This window comes from Lichtheimia ornata (genome assembly GCF_029851405.1).
Source record: "Lichtheimia ornata isolate CBS 291.66 chromosome Unknown scaffold00046, whole genome shotgun sequence".
NCBI classification, from domain to species: Eukaryota; Fungi; Mucoromycota; class Mucoromycetes; order Mucorales; family Lichtheimiaceae; genus Lichtheimia; species Lichtheimia ornata.
In genome coordinates this window covers 16630-40963 of record NW_026695366.1, presented here as the reverse complement: position 1 = coordinate 40963, position 24334 = coordinate 16630, and the positions used below count along the sequence as shown (strand labels likewise).

The window sequence follows — 24334 nt, the reverse complement described above, 5'->3', positions numbered from 1 at the left end:
GACCAGCAAGTTTTCTCATGACTGGCCACGATTGATGGTAAAAAAAAAGTTTTGGCGAACTCTATGTTTTTCGCTTTTAAGTGGTTCCATGGTCACGTGGTCACCTTTTCGACCCACATCGGTCAAATGTACCCGGCAAAATATAGAGCCGTCTTTGTTACACAAGGCCCAGACCCAAAAAATTTGTTTGCATGGACCCCAAACTCAAAAATATTGCAGCCTCAAAATTTTTTGGTGGCATGGTAGTCGGCTTGATATAGGGGTACAAAACGCCCGCTGGGTAGAGTACAAAACGTCCGGTGGGTAAAAGTACAATACGTCGGTGGGTTAACCCACCGACGTTATGTGCGAACTGGGCTGTACACAAATCGTCACCCGATTGGTTGAATATTTAGACGGTTTTCGAGGCTACAAGGACACATTAGGAAAATAAAGCTCCATTTTAATTACTTATAGCAATATTTAGGCTTGATATGTATCTAAGAGCTTCCTTTCCATAAAATTGATGTAATAATGTGAGTCAAAGGCATCTGCAAGAGACACCTTTCTAGAGTTTAATACCACGTTTAGTCCTCAAAGGTGCCCAAAGAGGTGATTTATACATATTTAATAACATCTTGAGGTCGCTTCCTCACATTTGATGACGTTTCGCGAGTTTCAATGGAAGGATTTATTTACAAATACCTGTTTAATGCTGCATAGCCGACGTAATGAAGAAAATTAGAAATATTGAAAACATTCTTGTCCCGTTGTAGATATCACCTTTGATGAAATAAATGAAAAAAATAATAAATCGGATACAATACATTGGTTGATTAACCCGCCATCTTTATGTATTCTTTAGACCGGGAAAATACTTTACCCACCGAGCGTTTTGTACTCCTATGTTAACCAATTTTCAATTTGCTTCATCCCAGCTACAGGTCCACAAGTTCGCCTGACCCTGGCATGCACTAACATTTACCCGGGGTTTTTTGGTACATGTATGGTTGGCGTTAGACGAAGGCAACGACTCGATGTCTTAGGTTCTTTGCATCCTTTTCCTCCACGTGATCACTGCACTGCTGTTACCAGTTACCATAAATTCTCGCAAGGTGAGGAGAGAGGAGACTAAGAGATCACATCCGCACAACTATATGACTTGACTTGCCTCTGACCGCTGTGATGCCTTAGTCAAAGCTGACCACAAGGACTGCTTTTATAATTGTAAACAAATTTTCAGATGTGATCGACTTGCGATTTGTCGAGAAAAAGAAAAAAAATTCGCTTCTGTGGGGAGCTGGGGACAAAGGGACATGTTTCATATCTTCTCGGATCATCTCGGGTCACTAACCAAAGTTGTAGAACAAGAGCGGTTTTATAGTTGGGTTTTCAATTTGAAGGGTGGCTGACATGTAGAATGCTGAGAAAAGAGTAACAGAAGTTCATATGGGAGAGATCACGTGCTCAAGAGGTACAGGACTTCACTTGCTTCTGACGGCTGTGACTTCTTAGTCAATGTTGACCACAGTGGCTGCTTTCATGATCGCAAAACAAATTTCAGATGCGGTCGACTTATGACTTGTGGAGAAACAAAGAAAAAATTCGCTCGTGCGGGGGCAAAGGGACATGTTTCATACCTTCTCTGATCAACTTGCGACATTATCCAAAGTTGTAGAACAAGGGCGGGTTTATAATCAAGTTTGCAATTTAAAGATAGATTGACATGTAGGATGCTGAGATAATACTAATAGAAGTTTATATGCAAGAGATCACGTGCTCAAGAGGTACAGGACTGGACTTGCCTCTGATGACTGTGACGTGTTAATAAAACGTGGTCACAGTGACTGATTTTATAGTCGCAAACAAATTTTCAGATGCGGTCGACTTGCGATTTGTCGAGAAAAAGAAAAAAATTCGCTTCTGTGGGGACAAAGGGGCATGTTTCATATCTTCTCGGATCATCTTGGGTCACTAACCAAAGTTGTAGAACAAGGATGGTTCTATACTTGAGTATTCAGTTTGAAGGGTGGTTGATATGTAGAATGCTGAGAACTGAGTAACAGAAGTTCATATGAAAGAGATCACGTGCTCAGGAGGTACAGGAGCTGGTAGCCACATTCGCTGAATCGCTTGTCTTGCATATCAACCTGTATCAACCTTGATACTTTGTTGAAGTACGCCTTTGAACACAAGGAACATTTCTGGTTTTTGGTCGTCGTCGAAAAAAACATTCAAGAGGTTGACCTGCGGATCCAATTTGGCTGGTGGCGACATTTGCGAAATCTGCGATTGACAACCCCGATGGTGAAACTTGCACACATGGTTCCTTTGGCCCTGACGAGCCACCCTGTTCTCATAAAAACCCCACGCTTGATTGTAAAATTTGGAGATAGAGGCACCTTTATGTTTTACCTATGCTGAAGCGTGATGCTATATGATAGGTGCTCTCTGTTCATTGTCAAGTCGTAGTATGAATATAATAGAGCCAAAGATTCAGAGGGTCATGTTTGTGTTAAGAAGTACAGCAAATTGAAAGCCGTTTGCTGTGAATAACCCTCAGCATCAATACCCCAGTGGCCAATACCAATGTACATTTGGTGGGAGCTTCCTTTTCTATTCATCCTGATAGATCAATCGAGCATACAAGAGAAGCCGAAAATGTAGTTGGTGATCGCTGGTGTGGATACAGGACCATCGCAGCCCTTGTTTACGGGAATCAAAATCGGGCTGTGGATGTCAAGCGTGCGATGCTATCATTAAAAACCGTACGGGTCATCTCAATGCCCGTCAAAAGATACAACAATAGCATTTATTAAATGCTCTAGATAGAATGACATACGGTCAGTACCACAGATGAATGAATAACACAAGGTTAGTATTATAGCATAGATGAATGAATGAATCCAAAAGCTGAATGCTTTGCGGTGGCAAGCGCACAACATTTCCTATTTGCTTACGGCACACTGAAAACCACAGGCATACATGTTCCCACTTGAATATGATAGTATCATTTGGGTGGATTCATGGTGTGGTTGACCATGCAGTACTTTTATGTTGTGCTCGTGATTACCATAAAAACAGGACTTTCAGTACCAGCAGACTTAAAGTGGATTGAGGACATAGGTAAAATGTCTTATGGCGTATCCAGCCTGAGGAGTAATACCTTGTATAGTAGTAGTCTAGATGCTTAACATATTGAAAGAGCTTCTTGTATACTGTTGTTGCTCGCTACATACTACGCGCTCGTGCGTTGCAATCTATTGGTCCATTTAAGTCACGCGCGAATTAAGAATCAAAGAGACGCGCAGTTGTCGTGTTCCCTCTTTATAACCAACATGTCGCTCGTCAACATTGCCAACATTAACGTGCTCAACAATCCTGCTCCCTTCAATAGTCCTTTGGAGTTTGAAATCACATTCGAATGCAACGCTGAACTTAAAGATGGTAAAAGGGATATGAACCTGACTTCGTTCGAAGGCAATTTGCATTGACGGTGTATGTATTTCGTTCATCCTGTAGATCTAGAGTGGCGTATGATTTATGTCGGGTCAGCTGAAAGTCAAGAATACGACCAAGTACTGGATTCTATCATGGTGGGCCCCATTCCTGTGGGTGTGAACAAGTTCGTTTTTTCGGTATGGTGACATGCTTGTCATGTGCGCTTCCGTAGTGAGCTATCATATCCTAACGCGTCTTAATTAACCTACTGAATGGATGCAGGCCGGACCTCCTCAGATAGATTTGTTGCCCCAAAATGACTTGCTCGAAGTCACCGTTGTGTTGCTTAGCTGCCTGTATCACGGTAAAGAATTTGTACGCGTGGGATACTATGTCAACAACGAGTATACGGATGAGAGTCTCGCACAGGAGCCACCACAGCAGGTTGTCATTGAGAAATTACAACGGAATATCCTGGCAGACAAACCCAAGGTTACCCGGTATGTGCACAAAACGGTTGACACTGATTAAAGCACGATAGGCTAACTAGTGTTTTTGTTATATAGATACACGATAGATTGGTAAGCTATATGAGTCAGGTATACAAGAGCTTTTGTTGATCCATTCAACAGGACAAACCCTTCGAATGATCCATTGATGGAAGCTGCCGCCAAGCAGACTGACCAGGTATGCATCCCGAATACACTTTCAATCTCAGATGCTAATGGGTTAATCATCGTTAGGATATGATGGTGCAATAAATCGTTGACGTTGCGGTCACTTTTTATCCTGATTTGAGCTAGTACTGCAACAACGTTATAGGGTGTCAAATGTTATATCATGACAGCAAATGTGGTTTAAAAGGCAAATGAAATTACATTAAATTTATATTTCATGGTCAATGTTAGTGGAAAAGCTTGGTCGCTCATGATGGGGTATCAATCACTTTTCGAGTACTGCGTCAGGTCCGTGCCACAAATTGATGAGAATTGCTGTGAGAAGAACCAGTGAGAAGCGGCACCAGCGCCACAAGATACTAAAAGCACACTGTACAACCCAGCAAAACAGACCAAGAAAAGTGCAAGAATGTTGTTTTGATAGAGGCGAGCCAAGGTCTCTGTTGCCCATCGCTCCCGGATTGCTGAATTGACAGTCAAATGAAACGAGAAAATCGGGTGGGACATGAGGGTATAGATTATATGTGGAATATACGCTATTGTCTCCTCGGATGGATGAATCTTCACTATCTTTTTGGGCCATTGAAGTGGCAATTGGCATATGTTGAATCATCGTTTCGTTGAAAGCAGCACAAGACAAAATCATCTCTAGCGCATATTCGGACGATGCATTGTACAAAGATGCGATGTTATGTTCGGTTAAACAGGCCTCTTGTTTTAAGCGATCAATGGATGATGTATGGGACGCATTTGACCGGTCGTCATTCTCACAGCTGCTATGGGACTCAATATCTGTGTATGATAAGCTACTACCGTGATCGGGTTGGGATTCTGACAGATCAGGTTTTTGCAGTCGCTTGAGCCACTCATTTTCAAGCTCGTATAATAGGCTTTGTTTCGGAGTTGTCATACACAGATCCATTTGTAAACTGTTGTTGAGTGCTGCTGGTTTATTGGGAGTGCTGGTGTCGATAGATCCTCCATGCCGCTCAGCGTTGTAGCAATTCCCGTATTCACTGGTAGCTGGCGAATGGCGAGGTGACCAGGCGATGCCGCACGCCCGCAAATGTGATAGCGTGTTGCGGTGGTCTTCGAGACTGCTTGTGAGCTCCTCAATATGCTTAAACTGGCGTTGATAGGCTTCCTTCAAGCTGATGTACTCCTGTTGATCATACTGAAACTGTGCAAGCTGCTGGCGCAGACCTTGCAAATCCATTAATGCATTATGTAACTTGGCTTCAACAGCATGTTTCGCACTGGTCAGTTGGTCGTTTCTTGTATGCATTTCGATTATCTTGGCAGTTAACTCATCAGCCTCTGGTTGATCCTGCATATGGTACAATGATGCATCAATAGTGTCATTACTGCGATCTTTGCATTTTTGAACGTGCCGCAATTCTTCGAGTTGCTGTATCTTCTGTGCAGCTATATCTAAGCTGCTGCGCAAGAGTTCGATTTCATTTTGAAGTTTACGCGTTGTCTTCTCATTGTTATGGCTGTTCTCTGTTGACTTGCATAATGCGTCATCCAACATCTTCTTCATTTCTGCATTTTTGATTTGAAGTTCTTCGATCAACGCTTCCCGTGCCCGTTGTTGCGATATAAGATACATTGCCGCACTTTTATCACTGTAGCAATCATCATTCTCATCCCAGCAATCATTGCTATCCTGGTGGTCCTGCTCGTATTGCTGTAATTTTTTGAGCAGGTCTTGGTATTTTGAATTAAGTACCATGTTATTTTCCAACAGTGATTTGCCTATTTCTGCAGCAAGAGCAAGATCTAAGTAGACTGATGTGAGTTCGATGACATAGACCTGAGCCTTACTACAGCCAAAAGGGGAAACTGGGCTGCTGCTATTCTCTTCGACATATTACCTCGCTCTTTCTCTCGCAGTGATAGATACGCGTTCTTCAGCAGTGAAGCCAATTCACCCGATGATTTTTCGGTAACCCATGAAAAGGACGACATGAAAGATGCAACCGATATTGCACCGGGAGATCGAGGCTCAGCACTTGCACACCACAGAGAAGGACTCTTGAGTAAACCGTCAGTCGACAAAGGCCGCGAGGAAATACTATTTAGAGGAGGAGGTACGTTTCGACGAAGCATTCGGCTGTGTATATCGTATGAAGTGGATGTATCTGGTAGTTAAGTCACTGCGAAAGAGAAGAGAAGAAGAGCGTGTCTATTCTTGCGAAGAGGTTGAAAAGGGGTACGCATGATAGGGGGACAAGGACGATCAATCGGAGTCCGTTTTGGAAAACCCATTTTGATTAGGTCCCAAATGCCGATGTATTGTTCATCACGAGGAACACATCCAAGTCCTTTTTACAACCCCACAATATCTATGTTATAGGTGTATACACATTATACGATCATGGCTGAAGGGTGCATCTTTGCAAAGCTGTATGTGCTTGATAATGGGCAATGTTTTTGTGCAATTTATTTCTCCTTTGCACGTCTCCTTGCCAAAATAATGCAGGCTCATGCGGATGGCTGCCAAGATAAGCACACACCCATCAATTAAAACGTCATCGTTGATTATGCCACACTTTTCTATATCATACTGTGTATAAACAGACCTACAAAAACTTTCATGCATGACCACCCCTTTAGCAGTTTGGGGTTTCATACCTCGCTTGATAAAAATGCCTTTCTTTTCATGATATCAAAAAGCATATACCCTTTCACCAATTGGATTTGAACAACAAAGCTACTCACCGTGCTATGGTGGTTTGATAAACATGCTTGTCGCAGCATCATAATGATCTTATTGTATTGGAACGGGGCACGAATCATGTAGTCTATGTTCTGATGATTCACGTAGCAGTAGTTAATGTGTAGATAATCAAAGACCGGATGTGCTTGTGTGACAGTAGGAAAACGAGTCGGCCTCACAAGTGATCTTTTAGCGCCACCCTCTCTTTCCCTTACCCCTTCTCTATATGGCCTTGTCCTCGTAGTCAGTCCTTTAACACACTTACAATTACCTCCAGTCATTCCTTCACATTCCTTTCAATTCCTCAGTCCTCCTCATTATGAACGATTCCAACCAATCACCTGTCCCCGCCCTCAATACACCATCCTCCCAACCAAAGAAACGCACTCGCGTAACACCATCACAATTGACAATCCTCGAAGAAACGTTTGCACTTAGTGCTACACCGGATAGCAAGATGCGTAAACAACTCGCGCAAAAGTTGCAAATGCCGGAGAGATCGATACAAATTTGGTTTCAAAATCGACGAGCCAAGGTTAAGATGCTTCAAAAACGAGCATTGATGCGTGAGGAACAAGAAGCAGCCAAAGCTCGTCTGTATGCGGAAGCAGCAATGTATGCCCAGCAGCCATATTGGCTGCCACAGCGGTCGCAATCAGCCAAAGTACCTATACAGCGTGCCTGGAGCTCAGACATGTCCGCACCGATGCCTCCGCCTCCGTTTGCTGGTGTACCACCACCACCGCCACCGCCACCACATCCGCATCCACATCATCATCATCATCATTATAATAATCCATCATCTATCACCGCGGCTACTACATTACCTTTGTATCCATTAGCAACGCCTTTCCCGATGAGTGGTACTAACTCGATCACCAACAGTGTCTGTCCTACACCACCAATAGCTGGATCGCTTGATAATAACAGCAGGACAGCCTCGAATGTATACCACCATCATCAAAACATATCGACACCACCACCTTATGTAGCTTCTGGTTCTGCCAGTGAGATTATGATTGATCCCCGCGTTCGTCGTACTGGTAGGATTAAAAACTATGATGGTGATTAGTCTAACTGACTTTCCATATACGTACATAGATAGTGAACCTGCTCCATCTTCCTCTTTGTTACCAGAAATGACTATATCCAATGGAATTATCACGGCGAGCTCCCTGACGATTGGAACATGGCATCGCATGAGGATCACGTTGCATGATTTGGTGTGTCACTACGATGCAGGCGAACGTGTTTTTGCATGGCACATTCGTGATAGCGATTACCACTTCAAGATGGTACTGGCCTTTGATAGTGTAACAGCAATTGATGTCATTCCATTGGGTGATGACTTATCTGCAGAAATGCATATCGATCTTGCTGAAGCACCATTGTTTTTCATGGAGAATGACAGCACCTGGGTTCAATGTAGTGATTTTACTGAAGGAATGCAAGCTTCTGTTATCCTACGTCATTCTATTCGAGGCCTCTGTGGAGATTTACGTAATGATCTTTTCGCATTAGCTAGCAATGATGACCACCTATGCCAAATCACACGTTTTGATGATCCCTCTGCTGCAGCAGGTATACCAGCACCTCCTCCTCCTTCAGCCTTTGACGACGCCCTTCTCGGCCCCTCATGGCGACATCAGAGCCTTCCCCTTGCTACTGACTTTGGCTGGACAAATCCTGATTCTTCCTTTTAATCATCCTTCATCTTTCCAATTCCGCTACTTTCATATTTTATTCTGCATCTCTTTATCTATTTTTCCTCCCACACAAGCTACCCGTCGAGTAAACGCATCTTGTTTTCTATTTAGAAGAAATATAAATTATTTCAAGTCATTGCTTCATTGCTAATTACTATGGACGTAAGCTATTCTTGGCTATGTTAGAATAATGAAAATACCGAAGTCCATTACTATTATTGAACCACAGGCATTGAGAAAGAAGATCAGTGATGGGCCGGTGAAAAGTATCTCTTGAGCATCTCGTTGTTGCATGACGATGGCATACGACAATGTGTTGCAGTGGCCCTTCTTTTCTACATGATAGTCGTAAACTAGAGAAACCATATCTCGTTTTGGTTGATGTACCATCTGGTGAAGCGTAGGGGGAAAGTGATATGCAATGACCTTCATGTTAGGTATGGATGGATGTTGGTTAGGTGGTTTCAAGCATTCTAGATGCAAGGCTATCTCATTTACCACGTGGTTGCGAATATTAATACATTTTCTTGAGTGATTGTATTCTTCAATTTCTGCAGATAAGATCAAACATCGACAGATGGTCAATGTGAGGTAGTTTCCATGTAGCATCATCCTGTTTTATCTGTTGCCTAACGTGTGTCATGATACTCAGTCGGGGATTCGACTCCATAACTTGTAAAGCGCGGATGTGGCACTTTATGCGGTCAACTGTAACAACATAGCTTTCCTTCCCACAAACACCCATACGCGTTGGCAAGATGCACGATGCCTTTCAAGTAACCACAGTTGTTGATAAAGTGAACCGCATAGAATCTATCTTTGCACATAGTAATACCTTGCAATGAGTTTATTCTGGTAAATTGATTATCTAACAGTAGTTTCATAGGCGATCGTCTCTTGATTGGAACCGCTGTAGGACAACTACTAGTTTACGACATAAAGGAACCTCTTGGTACTCATCCCAATATCTAATGACCGTGTATAAAATGTATTAAACGCGAGATGTATATAGTGGCCGATGATAACGAAGTGCCCGAAGTGACTTTGGTCAATACTGTCAAGAGTTTCTCGAAGCGTCCTATTGAACAACTTGATATCATTAAAGAAATTGATTGTCTCGTCTCTCTCTCTGGTACAAGTATATCTTTTGTATTATAAACGACAGTATCATTGAAGCTTTCGCTTTATGTTACAGACGGCCTTGTAAGCTTGCATGATCTACGCACATTCGACCTGAGGATGACTTTGGGCAAGACGAAGGGTGCAAATATGTTTGCAATACAAACCATGGTGGAGAGATCCAAGGACCATATTCCTGTACTCACGACACGCCTGGCCGTAGCGCTCCGGAAGAAACTACTTGTTTTTGTATGGAAAGATACTGAATTCTACGAAACAAAGGTATCACGATACATTGTAATGTTGTATTTTTTCTTGGAATGAACATTGACATACATTTTTAAAAGGAATTGAATATACCAGATCGCATCAAAGCAATGTCTTGGGTTGGGAGCACCAAGATATGTCTAGGATTTGCAACAGAATATGCGTTGATGGATGTAGAAGGGGAGCGGCTCACTGAGCTTTTTGCACCTACAGGTCCATCTGAAGCGGGACCAATGAGCACATTGAACAGCTTATACAACATGTCTATTGGTTCGCGAGGAGGAAAACCAATGGTCACCAAGATACCCAACAACGAAATGCTACTTGCTCGTGATCGTAAGCAGAGACGGGAAAAGGATTAATGCAGTGGCAGTAATGGCTCATCTGTTATTATTCTTCAAGACGTCAGTATTTTCTTGGGCTTAGATGGGACTCCAACACGAAAAGTGGGGATCGAATGGTCAGGGACACCCGAGCAAATGGGTAAGTTTAAAGTGCAGAGCAAAATTATGAAAATCATTGTATGCTTGCCCTCTCACAAAAATGACCAAGGTTACTCGTACCCTTATGTTATTGCTATACTACCCAAGCACGTGGAAGTTCGCAACATCCAAAGCCTTGCTCTAGTTCAGCAGATCGACCTACCTAGTGCACGTTTTTTGAACCAAGGAAAATTGGTCTACGTCGCAAGCACATCTCAAATATGGCGTTTGACTCCCTATAGCTTCACTACACAGGTATATAAAATCAAAAGTGGGAATAGTGGTCAGAGCTCTAAGTTTCCTTGTAGATCGACCAACTAGTAGAGAAGCAGGAATACCGAGAAGCGATAAGCTTACTAGAACAGATCGATGCAGTATTGGTTGACAACAAAGAGGAAAAACTCAAATGTATTCGGACTCTGTACGCACACGATTTGTTTCGACGTGGTCAATATGACACGGCTCTTGCCACATTCCAGGAGCTAGATACTGATCCAGCTGATGTCATAAGCCTGTATCCGGAAATGATATCTGGTAGCCTTGCTCGCACCAGTAATCAAGAACAGGATGATGAAGAGGCGTTATCGAATTCAGTACGAACGAAGAAGGCTGAAGATCTTACTGAAGAACAACAATCGACTAGACCAGCAAGTATTATGTCTGCTCGTAGTAAAACCTCGAATACCACCAAACTTAATGAGGTTGTCTCTCTCACGGGATTGAACTTGCACGATGCAGTATCATATTTGATTCGATTTTTAACCGAGAAGCGAACAAGACTTTCAAAGAAATTGGCTACCAGTTCGCCGCGCTCTTCATCATACAATGCATCAGGACACTTCCAGTCGGATGAAGAAGAAGCTAAACTGCTGCGTCAGGCAACATTGGTTGATACCGCCTTGCTCAAGTCCTATATGATGACGAATGACGCTTTAGTTGGGCCACTTCTTCGTGTGCAGAATCATTGCGACGTACAAGAATGTGAAACAATTTTATCTGACAAGAAAAAATACAAGGAGTTGGTGGATTTGTATAACTGCAAAGGTTTGCATTCTCACGCTTTGGATCTACTCGAAAGGTAGGATGTTTGTTCTATTGAATTATGCCTTGCTGTGAATCTTTTTAATCACATTTGTATAGATTAGGACGGCAATCCGAAGGACCACTGCGCGGTGTGCTACCAACAATCCGCTATCTCCAGCGCCTAGGACTTGAACAGTTTGACTTGGTACTCAAATACTCTAAATGGGTACTAGAAAAAGACGCCGCACATGGCATGGACGTAAGCCTTTATCTACTGCTTTTCGTACCAAAATTATTGAAATTGGTTGCTTAGATTTTTATTGATGACCTTGCTGAAGTCGAAACCTTCCCTCGAGACAAGGTCTTGCACCATCTTGAAACGATATCGGATGATTTGGCTATCCAGTACCTTGAATATGTTATCCACGAACTGCGTGACACGCTTCCTGATTTCCATAACAAGCTGGCTATTGCATATTTGAATAAGATAATGGATGAGCAACTCCAAGGTAAAGCAACGAGCTTATTCTACATTTCTATGTGTCATTAATCATGTACAAATGCAGATGATACCAAGAGATCCCAACTACGAAATAGGATGCTTGCATTCCTGATGGAGTCAACACATTATCGTGCCGAAAAAATTCTACCGCGTTTGCCATTGGAAGGTAAAGGTTTGCTTAGGAATAAGTCATTAGATGCTAATACTTGTCCAGAGTTATATGAAGAGCGGGCTATCCTACTTAGTCGTATTGGACAACACGACCAAGCGCTTGATATTTATGTTTACAAGTTGAAGAACTATAGCATGGCAGAAGAGTGAGTCACTCTAAGCCAACAAACATATTCGAGCTCAATTAACGCATTGCTTTTGGATAGGTATTGCACTAAAGTTTACCGCGAGGATCCTGCCAAGGGTGAAAGAATGTACCTGACCTTACTACGAGTGTACTTACAACCGAAGCATCATGAACAACCTTTATTGCAGCCTGCGCTGGATTTATTGGCACACCATGGTTCGCATATTAATGCATCCGAGGTATTGACCATTTTGCCTCTATCGACCGGTCTACATGGTCTTTTCCCGTTTTTTGAGAAATACATTCGCGAGACAAACAAGAAGAGAAATATGGACATGATAGTTAGGAACTTGCTTAAAGCTGAGCAGATACAGGTATGAATACAAAAATAGAAGCTATGATGCAACTAACACATGACGAATCCCCATGTACAGGTCGAAGAGCAACTCACATATTTTCAATCGCGTGCTGTCAAGATTACTGAAGATCGCATGTGTCCTCAGTGCAATAAGCGTATTGGAAACAGGTATGATTGGTGATGTAGTGAGTGTTATGGTGTATCTCTAATGAACATTTTTCAGCGTATTTGCCGTCTTCCCAAATGGGATAGTTGTCCACTATTCGTGCAAAGAAAAGATTGAACAGACTCAATGGAAGCTATTGTAGAGGGAAACTAAGAGTAATACTCATTTATCATTCATCATTAAATACAATTTATTGGAACCAATCAGTTATCAACAATGCTTTCGAGAATATTATTGAACGCCTTGGGTGTTTCGACATGCCAGACAGCAAGGGTCCGCTTTTCAGGTGGGCCAATGCTAATGGTGAAAAGCAGTTGGTTGATGCCTCCAATCTTCATTTTTGCAAGAACCCGGAACATGTCCTCGTCAGTTTTATCGTCTCCTGCGCAAAGGACGAACATTGCATCCGGATGCTGAGCTAAAGTACGTTTAATAACTTCGCCCTTGTTTATGGTTGTTGGCCTGACTTCTAGAGTCTTTTTGCCAACCAATATCTCGGCTGGGACCTTGTTAATAACTGATTGCTCCAAATGATTCTGACATTCTTTTGCCTGAAAAGCACTATTTTGCAAATTAGATCACATGGTTAAGTTTGGTATATACACAGCCTTACCCGAATTTTGGATCAGCTGTACGATAATGCCAAGTCAGTGAGCTGCGCTTAGTTTCAATGAAGCTTCCTGGAGTACGCTCTGTGTAGTACTTGAAGATTTCAAACACGTCGTCACGCCAGGTCATGTCGATTTGATCCATCATATTAACGGTTTTGGTTTTGCCAGAATCTCGGATAAAGCAACCATGTTCACCAGAGAGACCAATGTTTGGGATATGGCCTAGCCACTTTTCAAGTGTTCCCTGTTCGAGCATAAGCCTTTGTCAGATTAACTGAAATTGTGTTTTGGTAGTCTTTCTCTCAATACATGCCTGATCTCGTCCTGAGACGACCATCACCACATTGCGTGGGTCGTGACATAACTTCTCAAGAACTGTCAAGGTTTGTGCAGATGGGATAGCGTCTTCAGGTTTTTCACATATTGGTGTTAATGTACCCTATAACAAAAATTATCACTCTGACTACGTGATGGAGGTATCGTTACTTACATCATAGTCGAAGAATAGAATTCTTTTCCGAGACTCATGATATTCAATATGAAGACGCTCCACTTCGAGTTTAGGAGTCGGCCCCCAGTGAGTTTCCTTGCTAGCACTTGTGATGATATCCTTAACCAGAGAGTTGGCCCAGTATTCGGCTGTGTGTTCATTGACAAAGGCATCCAATTCCTAATACACGACATAAGTGTCCTCATTTCTTGTATCAGCCCTCAATGGCACCTACTGAAAACTTCTCTTCGCGCTCCTCATCGTTCATCGATAAGCTGTCGTTGATGGCAGCAGCTACTTCACCATAGTCAAACGGGTTGACAATAAATGCTGCGCTCAAACTACGAGCAGTGCCAGTGAATTCGGATAATATCAGTGGACTGTGTTTGCTACGCTCCTGCGCAACAATAAATTCAAGACTGGTGGTGTTCATGCCATCAGCAGTAGGCGTAATTAGCATCACATCACCTGCAGTAAGCAGAGCGTAAAACTCATCACGATCAATGTGTTGATGAAAATGCTGCACAGGCAGGAACTCAAGCGAGCCAAACTTGCTATTGATGCGATTGACGGCTTCGCTCATCTTGGTTTCTAAACGTCGTGAGTCTATGACTCCAGGCGAGGTCACTTGTATCAGAACAACTTTGTCGCGCCATTCTGGATAATTCTCAAGAAAGTATTCAAATGAATCCAACTTTTGGAGAACACCTTTAACGGGGTCGAGTTTGTCACGACCAACAATAATCTTCTTGTCCTTGAATTTGCTGAGTATTGCATTTAATTTGGGTTGCACACCGCTGTGGAGGCAATTGGCTCGTGTCCAGTTAACATCAATGCCGATAGGATGGATTCCGATGCCGACCATGCTTCCATTCGCATCGATACCTGTGGGAGTGTACTCGAAGCCTAGAACACGCGTACAATTGGATATGAAATGCCGGGCATAGTTATACGTCTATGTACTCGCTGTTGCTTAGCTTCTCAGACGTAAATGCTGGTTAAGGAGGCGGCTTCCTCACCTGAAATGCAACGAGATTTGCATCAAGCATGCCAGTTAGTATATCTTTTCGACCTATATAATCCATATTCAATATTAATTTTCGTGTATAACATGTAAGCTGTTATGACACACACGTGGCAGACACCGGAAAATCTCCGAGCTCACAAAGGGTGTGTGAACAAAAAGACCTATTTTGACCTGTGATACCAAGCCTCGCAGCATCTGGGGTACAAGTAAAAGATGATAGTCATGGATAACCACTAGAGTTATTTTAGTAAAGCATGAAGCAATAAAGATAATACATGATGAATCCCACAACAATCTTACCAATATCTCCGGTTTCGCAATGCTTGGCTACTTGTTCAGCAAAAATATGATTAACCGCCACATAAGCTTCCCAGTACTTTTTCTCGTCGATATTCTCGCCCCAAGTAAGGTAGTGCATTAACGGCCAAAGGACTGTGTAATTGATCAAAAAGTATGAGGATCCATGTACTTATCATTTTGATCTTTACCATTTGTTTACCTTGCTTGCAATAGCCCTCATAATGACCGTATGCCAGGTTTTCATCAATAAAGATCGGATCCATATGATGTTCAGAGTTCAAGAGTCTGCGTAAGCTGTCACGCTCTTCCTGCGTCACTTGCTCGTTTGGGACGTGTCCTCTACTGTGATCTGTTACAACGTTGCCGACTGAACCAATGTATAAGGTTTTGTAATGGTTGTCGAGGGACTTGATACCCGCATTCATGGCTGAGTATCCACGTCGTCGTTTAAGTTTCCACGCACCCGTTTCGCCAATGTTGGATGGACGCACAAGACAAGAGGAGCGACGACGAGCAAGTTGCGATATCGGTGCAGCATCTAGTGACAGACTTGACTGACGTTGACTGCGTCGAATAGCAGTGGACCCCAAATTTTCATTGTCATTCGAGATATCGGCCGTAGTTGTAAGAATGCATTCAAACGGTATATGGTGAACGACATTGATTACTTTGCCGCTAATATTGGCTGGTTGGTCACCATCTAGAAGCGCACGCAACTGTGTGGTGTCTATATGACTAGTATCCATGATGGCGAAGAAGAAAAGATAGATTTGAGAGATTAAAGTACCAGGGTTGTCCTCCCATGTTTGTTGTATTGTACCAACTCGGAAAAAGTTCCGAAATCAACTTGACTGACACCATGATGCAGTCATCCCCTGACAATTACCCGCCCCATGCGGTTGACTTTTTTGGCTGTTTATTTAATGCAAAAGAAAAAGCAATGTCATAAGTTACTGTTGGGAATGCAAAGTGTAGTCTACAATGTATGATTGTGTAATGAATTCATCCAGTCGTTGAAAGTGTCTTTCGGTATATGGAGCGAGGCCATCAATCAACTACGAGGGATATTGCCATTAGCTTCAAAAGGATGTCGTTAAGATTGCTCAAAAGTTACCTCTTTGGCTTTTGGGAGAGATACAATTTCTTCAGAAGCATGTGATGCAAGAATGGCATTGAGTACAGTTTGTGCAATATCAGCGTGCTTAGCATTTGTGTTCCAATCTCGAATGTAAGTTAGCAGCTTTTCCAAATTATCTGCGCCTAGCTCTGCCAAGACCTTATCCACGGCTGCCGATCCTGTAATGCTGTCGTCTTCCATATCCGAACGCATTTCCATTACATTTCGGAAGAGGGAGAGTAATCGGAAGGGCTGCTCCAATGACAGTGCCAACAAAATAGCATTTAGGTAATCCTTATTTCGCATAAAATTCTGCAACTCTTGCTCCCTGTTTTTCGAAAATTAGCCAAATATGTCTACTTTCCATGTCATACACACATACTTTATGATGTATTGTTCCTTTTCACGTAATTCCTCTTCTTGCTCTTCTCGTGTGATATCTTCCCAGAAATTGACCACCGAATCAGCACCACCAGAAGCAATATACTTTTGGTCCTTGCGTACTGCCAATGCCCACACCTTCTCTGTGTGATTATCGAGCGTCGTGTCACATTCGTTGGTTTTGATTGTCCATATCTTAAGTAGACCATCCGATCCACTTGACACCAACTGCATCCCGGATGTCAAAAAATCTACCCGAAGCACCGAATTGGTGTGTCCTTCAAATGTCTATTGCACAGTTACTATCCATCCACTTCGTGCTGTATAACATTCACATACCTTGATACAGGAAAAATCTCGTATGTTCCATAATTTCAGAGTCTTATCACCAGACGTGGTTGCAATCACTTGATCGACAGGCGAGAATTTCACACACCACACGCCTCGCTTATGACCTTTGCATGTACCAGCCAAATCTCCAGAATCAACATTCCAAATCTTAGCTGTCTTATCCTGTGAACCGGTTGCGAAAAACTTGTCATTAGGTGCGATGGCAATCGTATTGATATCTTTGTCGTGTGCTTGATGCGTGTACAGAGATCGTGGTTGATATGTATCATTCGGCTTATCCAAGTCCAAGTCACCCAAGTGCCAATACTTAATTGTACGATCTTGACTGCCACTGATTAAGAAATTTCTTGACTTGTGTGGCAATGCTACTGCACCAATTGCCTCCGTATGACCGACACACACAGCAGCACATTTGAAACGTTCTGCTGAATAAGCTGCTTGAAGATCAACTTTCCATAGCCGAATTGTACGATCCTTAGCACCCGTTGCCAGTAACATGCCATCCTTTGATCGATCAATACAGATAATCATGTCTTTATGCCCATATACAAGGTCACAGTCTTGTGTTTCTACGTTGTAGACACGAAGATGCTCGCTGTTGGTTACTGCAGCAAGATGTGTGTCCTCTGTACCAACATATGCAAGGTCCACAATTTGATCATTATAACCAACAATCTGCTTGATGCGTCTGAGTCCTTGAGCGATCGAATACATCAGGATATTCTCATCATTTGTCACTGCAGCAAGTACTTGCGACTTGCGAGCATAGCTATCAAACGTTGCAAAGTCAGTATAGAAGACCATATTTTGGTGATAAGAATCGCTTACATAATGTCTGTAATGGCATGCTTGCTATTCTCCTCACGTTCCTGAGCTTTTACCAGATTGCCGGTCTCCAAATCCCATATGCGTACAACACCTACATAGTTGTTAGATACGTATACACAAAGCACAGACCACAAACACACATACCATTGTCACCACCGGTATAGAAAAGTTCAGATTGGTGCCACTGTTCAGGGTATGATGATACATCGGCATCCTTGTTGATGAACCCGACAGTCTCCAAAGTTTCAAAAATGGGATAGGTCGCCTTGAGTGTTTTTCTCTGCCAATCCCACACGTTGACCACCTTATCACGAGATCCAGAGATCAATGTTTGTCCATCCGCTGAGAAATCAAGACCACGAATAACACTGACATGACTCTGAAGTGTAGCGATGCACCTGCAATCATAGCCCTTTAGTGAACTGCTGAGAAAATATGGTGATTCCTCTTCTCACCTCTTAGTCTGCAGGTCCCAGATACGGATTTCACAGTCGTCAGCGCCGGATGCGAGATACCATTGACCATTCATATGATGGAACTTGATAGCACTCACAACACCATTATGACCGGAAAGCACGTGCGTACAATATCCTTTATCGATGTCCCATACTTTGACAATGCCATCAGCACCACCAGTTGCAACTAGCGTTGATGTTGGATCGACATCCATAACAATGACAGGCGCCGTATGTGCTCGCACCGCTCGTACACAAATTCCTTGTTCCAAATCCCATACTCGCATCTGTAGACTGCGGCTTGCAGTAATAAGGTGCTTTCCATCGGGCTTGACTGCCATCGTTGTGACAAGCTCTGTATCCTAAAGATGTCTGAGAAACTTGCCAGGGATAACAACAATACCACCAAGCCCATTCATTTATACTTACTCCTTCGAGTTTGTGCACTTGTTTTCCGCTGCCTAGTTCGATAACCTCAACGTCTTCGTTCACCGTCGAGATCAATAGCGATTCGTCAGCTGTAATCAAGACTGTTCCACCGGTGTAGATCGACTCGATTGTTTTCACCGATTTGAAGCTTTTTCATAACGTTCTAGCTTGTCAGGTCCCCCAAAAAAATAAATAGTAAATCATACTAAATACCTCGTCTTAAGCATGAGCTTTGAGTTGACACCATGATCGTCTATAGCTGGAGTGGACATTGGGTAGCAAATAGAGCCGAGAATGTGATGGGAAGTTAATCCCACTGATTATGTTGGCCGAGGTAATAAGCCACCAGGGCGTCCGGTGGGTCGTTACTGCATGAATATGCTTTCGAGCACCGCTATGATCAAGTCACCAATCATTACAAAAGTGGGATTCCATTGATAGATTTTATCATCTGCCCTAAGTTGGCGATGCATGCATAGACAACATGCTCCTCAGACTTAGTATGCATCCCATCACTTTATCAGCTCATACATCAGTTTATCAATGCATCATCCCAACAGAGAGAAATACCCAGGCCCCACCATGCACACAATAAAAGGATGTTGTCGCCGCCCATCACACTCCCATACGTCTCTTTCCTCTGCCATACTTCTTTGATTGTTTACAAGGTCAAAAGTCCACGTTTCGGTGCCATGGTCTGCGCCGGGGGCTGAAGTTGACACGGTGCGTTTGACATGGTGCAAATAGCAAAAGTCCGCGATTTCCTTTTATTTGCCTTGGCTGGGGTAATGCAAATGTTATATGCTAACGTATGCCAAGTGCCAACAGAGAGGATATACAGGGCATCAGAGTCATTCATCCAGTGAGCTACAATAAGGAAGGAGAACCCAACTATTCATCGAATGAGAAAGCAAGTATTGTAACAAGGACCATTTTGGAGAACTGACACGTCAGCGATAAAAGTATTGTAACACGAAGATGCGTTCTCTATATGTACTCAAAGAGTCTGCAAGAGGGAAGTATCAGTCATTTTAATAACAGTGTAAGTAAACTAACTCATCCACTCACTAGATTTTGCAAGAGAACTCTCCCGACTTTCGTCACCATGTGCAGCATGGAAGTAGTTGAACGAATATCGGATACATGAGAAAATCCATGACAAAAGAAGCAGGGCACAAAAGGTCTGTTGCTAAAATTGACGACAATGCGCCTGCGTAATAGGTGTTTCGTTACAAATGTGTTTGTGTCGCCAAAGTGTAGCTCGTCTTAATCTCTTCTCGCAAGAGATTCCACTAGCAACGTTTGTGAGCGTAAAGTTGGCATACCATCTGCCTGACATATTGAGTGTGCTTGACTTTATACACCGCAAGTATTTATGTCACCTACAAAGGACCGAGATTTCCCAATGCCTTTTACCTAGTTATACCTACCATAAAGGATCCATCAAGGAGTACAGCCAAATATCATTATTAGGCAGCAATGAGCACTTCAAGTGGTAAAGCAATGAAGTGAGCTACATAGATGAATGCATAAGTACCCTCATTTTGAATCACATAAAGGCTACTATGTGACTTACCAAAGACAATTGATGATGATATGCATACAAATAGAAAGAAAGGGCGTATAATAGTGCTGGTGACAGCAGCCTTGTTTATATGTGAGTCGGGGGCGTGAGTATTGTTGTCATGGTTGTTCGAACTGATAAAGTGGTCCCCTTGATGTAATTACTGGACATGCTGTAAACAATGGAGCCCAATACACTTATTTGAATAGCTCGTTGGCGTTAGACATGCGCTAGAACCTTAGATATTATTGCGTTTGAAGAGCCACCGATGATCAGTGGATGATCATCATTGCATGTCTTTGCATATGGATGAGAGCAGATGACCCAATGACACATTTCGCAAATGGTAGCATCTTAAGAAAATGTAGCTTTTATTCTTCCGTCATCTAGTAGTTCGTTTAGGATATACGTTGTCATGCAGTGTAAGAGGAGTCGGACTGACGGAGAAGATGAGTAGGTTACACATGTTGTTGACAGGTTGCACAAACGGATGGTGATGATAATCTTGGGCAACGTTGGTTCTTCAAACACAAACATCGATTGATGAAAGCTATCCATGATGGCAGAGACAATTGCTTTATACATGCACACAATATTTGAGTATTTACACATCCCTATTTGATGCAGTATTACACATTGGATGTTCCAAGTTCAGGAGTTTGGCTGCATAGTCAAGGCTTGTGTCACTTTTGCCATAGAGATACATAATGAGGGACTAGTAGTTGATCCATACTGATCGAGGTATACAGGTGTGCATATTCACAAGAGGAACTGTGGGAAGCGAGATGGCTGTATCAAGGACGACGAGAGGAACCAAAAAGAGTCCACCCCACCTTTCTCCACTCCCATTTCACAAAAGCAAGGTGAGACACTCTCCATTAACGAACTACAGCGCATTAACCCCTGACATGCTCTTTAATGCAAGACGTAGATGGGTGAACCGGTGGCCAATGGTGACTCTTTCAGCTACAACAAGCACGCGCGCAATCTACCCATGTTTCAAGGTTCCATTCCCATACAACAGGTACGGTCAATCGCTGGAGCGCTTTTACTATTCAAGTTTGACATTGTGGTACTGAAGCTCGTGTGTAGATTGCTGTTCTCTCGTTTACAAGATCTAATGGAGGCGTCGCGTGTATTCATTCCCAAGTTGTCCACAACAACACTTCTTTACGCTGCCTCTTTTGGGTATGTTGGCAAGAAAGCGCGTTTAGATTGGTTTTCATTGGTATCTCACATTGTGTTCATGGTAGATCGACTTGTTGGATGATGGTACCTGTTGGCAGTAGCAAGATATTGATCTTAAAGCAAGGACGCTGTACGTTGGTTCAATGGTATGTATGGTGTTGGATCTACAATGCAGGACCACTTAATTAACGAGCCTTACAATGAAGCAGCAGCAGCACATACTGGATCGGATGGATACAAGGTTATTTGCAAGCGACGATGGAATGGTATTGGGAACACCTCAAGGTAAAGTGATCATTTTAGGATTTGTCACCTTCAAGTGCACTGATGAAAGAAATAGGCTCTCGTTCGGCGATTACTATTATCACGGCTGCACGTCAAGGGATGGAGTGTACTGTCTTAAGGGGGAAGGCCATGTTGTGGTACGCGGATATTACGTTGGGCTCACGGTGCGACTTCGGTTTAAAAATGCACCCTCTGACCTTTCGTGGAGAACAAAGTATATGCTTCCCATCATTGCACTGCTATACTTTACTCGACTTGGAAGACGATGGGTGTCTTTCTTGGCAACATGGCTGGACCCACGGCTAGTGGTGTTAAAGTCGGCTGGGGAGGGGCTTCGTGTCACCGTTAAAACCGGTGTTTTGACGCCACGTTCCTACGGGAGGCTAGAAGGCAGTACGGATACTACATTCCTTGGCAGTGCGCTTTTATTATTGCTATTATTGCCGGCGGCAAGATTCATTGCTATGTATAGAATTGGATTTACAATACAAGTGCTATCAATATACAATGGAACAGCAGCAGCACAATGTGGATGGCATGGAGATACGGAATTTGTTTGAGGAGGCAAGGATACTATTGAAGTATCGCAAGGTAAGAGTATTCATTATGGGATGTGCACTTACGAAGGAAATGTGCAACGACAGGATCAAGAAGGCTTTTCCTTGGCTATATCACTTGGCACGTCAAGGATGTTATTGTACTGTGTGCTGTCTTGGGGAGACCATGTTGCCCTTACCACCTCGTGTGGAAACATGTGCTCACGGTGCTATGGCAAGACCAATTTAAATACGCATCCTCTGTTCGCAGTTGCAGCATGCGGATCCACGGCTCAGGTGGTGTCAAAGTCGGCTGGTGAGGGGCTCAGGTCACCGTTAAATCCGGTGTTTTGGCGCCATGCTTCCTTCGGGAAGGGGCTAGTAGACAGTACAGGTACCTTGGCATTCTTTGGCATTGTGGCTTTCTTATTACTATGATTTCTGGATGCACCCTGTTTGAGAGATTCAAGTACGTATCATTCCAATGTCTTTGAGATGGAAGTATTCTTGCCGACAATGCGCCTTTCTAGATGGATCATCTTGCATTGAAGTCCCCAGGATTGCAGCTATCATTGCTAAGTATTGTTTATATGTTTGGGGGAGTGTTTACGGTGCATCTATTATAGGTGAACTATGTTAGGATCAAGCAGCATCGTCTTTGGGATCAAGCAGCATCGTCTTTGGCATCTTTGGTATCAGCAGGTCTTATTACATCGTTCGATAGTCCTCGTTACCAAGTATTAAAAATTCCTTTTGTGAATCTGCAACAACTTCTATTGTCTTATGGCTCTGGTTGTCAAGTACTACTTCAGTGCTCTGGAAAATCAGCTATCTGCAAGTCGTCTCTTTATGGATGGATCTTTGAGCAATGTTTGTTCTCGGTGCCATGGCGGATATCATTCCTCAAGTACCTGTACGGATAACTTTGGGCATATCATCGTGTGTGCTATTTCATCAAGACCGGATTTATTTGTTGCAGTGCATGATGTGTCTCTCATGACGCCTACCCAAGAAGGTCGCTTGATGGCAGCTACTACTGATATGGCGGATGTTTATTTGCTATGGGTAGAACGGGATGGTGCTTTGCTCTTATGGGTCGGCCTCTGTGGGCGTGGGATGGCTATTTTGTCCTTTTATCAGACCGAACATGCTGGCTCGAGCAGCACCTATAAATAGAAGATGTCATAGAAGACGCAATGGCATCCCCCATTATCCGGCTTGGTGCACCGTAGGGGTGAGGATGACGGCAAAGCCTTCGCGTGGCCATCCTTGTCAGTACATGGGTTTCCATGGAAGCTAATTTGTCACCTTATTATGGATTCATTACGAGACATCATCACTAACAGCATTCTAATAGCTATCTTTTGAAGTGACAAACCTAATAGCCTATATCATGGTGCAGAAACTTAGATTACATGCGAAGTAATATCGTTGAATAAAGACTTCCTTTCAATCAATAAATGTTTAAGGTTACTCTTGAAAGTGACGATATGAATGGATACCCTCATTCCTCGACACCGTTGCGTGAGTGATCAACATACACCAAGATTGCGGAGGAGTTGTTCATTGTTCACATGCCGTTTAAATGGTTCATGCAGGCAAGAACAATCAAATCATGTGGACCGCAAGCAAGTTATAAAAAGCCTCTTTTCAACATTGGTGTTTGCTACACACAACAGCATGATCGATCTCCATGTCAACGAACAACCAGTATCGTTCGACAAATTATCATTGCAAATACAACAACAATGTTGCTTCATAATGCAAAATCACCATTCATTGCTCAAATTGGACCTATTCGCCATTCGCAATGTATCACATTGTAGCCAGCAATCAATGCGTTCTTTTGCTGTATACCATGCACGAAGATATGGTAGAAGCAAGGAATAGCGTTACTTTTCGTTGTAAAATCATCATACTTCGATCAAATTGGATCCATTCACCATTTGCAATGCACCACGTTGTAGCCAGCAATCAACGCAGTCTTTTGCTGTATAACAAGGCCACCATGGTATGGTAGAAGCAGGCACCA

The 24334-nt window shown here is 43.0% G+C and overlaps 7 protein-coding genes across 7 annotated transcripts; 4 read left to right on the top strand and 3 right to left on the bottom strand.

The window, feature by feature from the left end:
- Positions 1 to 3317: 3317 nt before the first annotated feature.
- On the top strand, positions 3318 to 4181 carry O0I10_008554 (uncharacterized protein; the record flags this gene model as incomplete). Its single annotated transcript, XM_058488557.1, has 6 exons — positions 3318 to 3426; positions 3502 to 3617; positions 3703 to 3920; positions 3987 to 4001; positions 4053 to 4107; positions 4164 to 4181. The coding sequence occupies 6 exons, from the start codon at positions 3318 to 3320 to the stop codon at positions 4179 to 4181; spliced, it is 531 nt and encodes a 176-aa protein (XP_058340582.1).
- Positions 4182 to 4362: 181 nt separating this feature from the next.
- Positions 4363 to 6209, bottom strand: O0I10_008553 (uncharacterized protein; the record flags this gene model as incomplete). The annotated part of the gene is made up of 2 exons (XM_058488556.1): positions 4363 to 5879; positions 5975 to 6209. The coding sequence occupies 2 exons, from the start codon at positions 6207 to 6209 to the stop codon at positions 4363 to 4365; spliced, it is 1752 nt and encodes a 583-aa protein (XP_058340581.1).
- Positions 6210 to 7138: 929 nt separating this feature from the next.
- O0I10_008552 (uncharacterized protein) lies at positions 7139 to 8522 on the top strand (the record flags this gene model as incomplete). Its single annotated transcript, XM_058488555.1, has 2 exons — positions 7139 to 7862; positions 7921 to 8522. The coding sequence occupies 2 exons, from the start codon at positions 7139 to 7141 to the stop codon at positions 8520 to 8522; spliced, it is 1326 nt and encodes a 441-aa protein (XP_058340580.1).
- A 761-nt stretch (positions 8523 to 9283) lies between these two features.
- O0I10_008551 (uncharacterized protein) lies at positions 9284 to 12882 on the top strand (the record flags this gene model as incomplete). Its single annotated transcript, XM_058488554.1, has 15 exons — positions 9284 to 9353; positions 9412 to 9477; positions 9538 to 9657; positions 9721 to 9926; positions 9992 to 10247; positions 10314 to 10394; positions 10464 to 10648; positions 10702 to 11471; positions 11534 to 11675; positions 11730 to 11925; positions 11983 to 12084; positions 12133 to 12235; positions 12296 to 12590; positions 12651 to 12742; positions 12798 to 12882. The coding sequence occupies 15 exons, from the start codon at positions 9284 to 9286 to the stop codon at positions 12880 to 12882; spliced, it is 2769 nt and encodes a 922-aa protein (XP_058340579.1).
- Positions 12883 to 12943: 61 nt separating this feature from the next.
- On the bottom strand, positions 12944 to 15914 carry O0I10_008550 (trehalose-phosphatase; the record flags this gene model as incomplete). Its single annotated transcript, XM_058488553.1, has 9 exons — positions 12944 to 13301; positions 13354 to 13595; positions 13665 to 13790; positions 13842 to 14021; positions 14077 to 14796; positions 14861 to 14913; positions 14976 to 15101; positions 15169 to 15300; positions 15368 to 15914. The coding sequence occupies 9 exons, from the start codon at positions 15912 to 15914 to the stop codon at positions 12944 to 12946; spliced, it is 2484 nt and encodes an 827-aa protein (XP_058340578.1).
- A 204-nt stretch (positions 15915 to 16118) lies between these two features.
- Positions 16119 to 19001, bottom strand: O0I10_008549 (uncharacterized protein; the record flags this gene model as incomplete). The annotated part of the gene is made up of 9 exons (XM_058488552.1): positions 16119 to 16223; positions 16283 to 16613; positions 16668 to 16954; positions 17006 to 17786; positions 17846 to 17936; positions 17990 to 18243; positions 18301 to 18662; positions 18730 to 18877; positions 18943 to 19001. The coding sequence occupies 9 exons, from the start codon at positions 18999 to 19001 to the stop codon at positions 16119 to 16121; spliced, it is 2418 nt and encodes an 805-aa protein (XP_058340577.1).
- Positions 19002 to 21224: 2223 nt separating this feature from the next.
- Positions 21225 to 23288, top strand: O0I10_008548 (uncharacterized protein; the record flags this gene model as incomplete). The annotated part of the gene is made up of 7 exons (XM_058488551.1): positions 21225 to 21481; positions 21547 to 21627; positions 21688 to 21766; positions 21886 to 22183; positions 22239 to 22357; positions 22929 to 23215; positions 23282 to 23288. The coding sequence occupies 7 exons, from the start codon at positions 21225 to 21227 to the stop codon at positions 23286 to 23288; spliced, it is 1128 nt and encodes a 375-aa protein (XP_058340576.1).
- Between the last annotated feature and the right edge of the window lie 1046 nt (positions 23289 to 24334).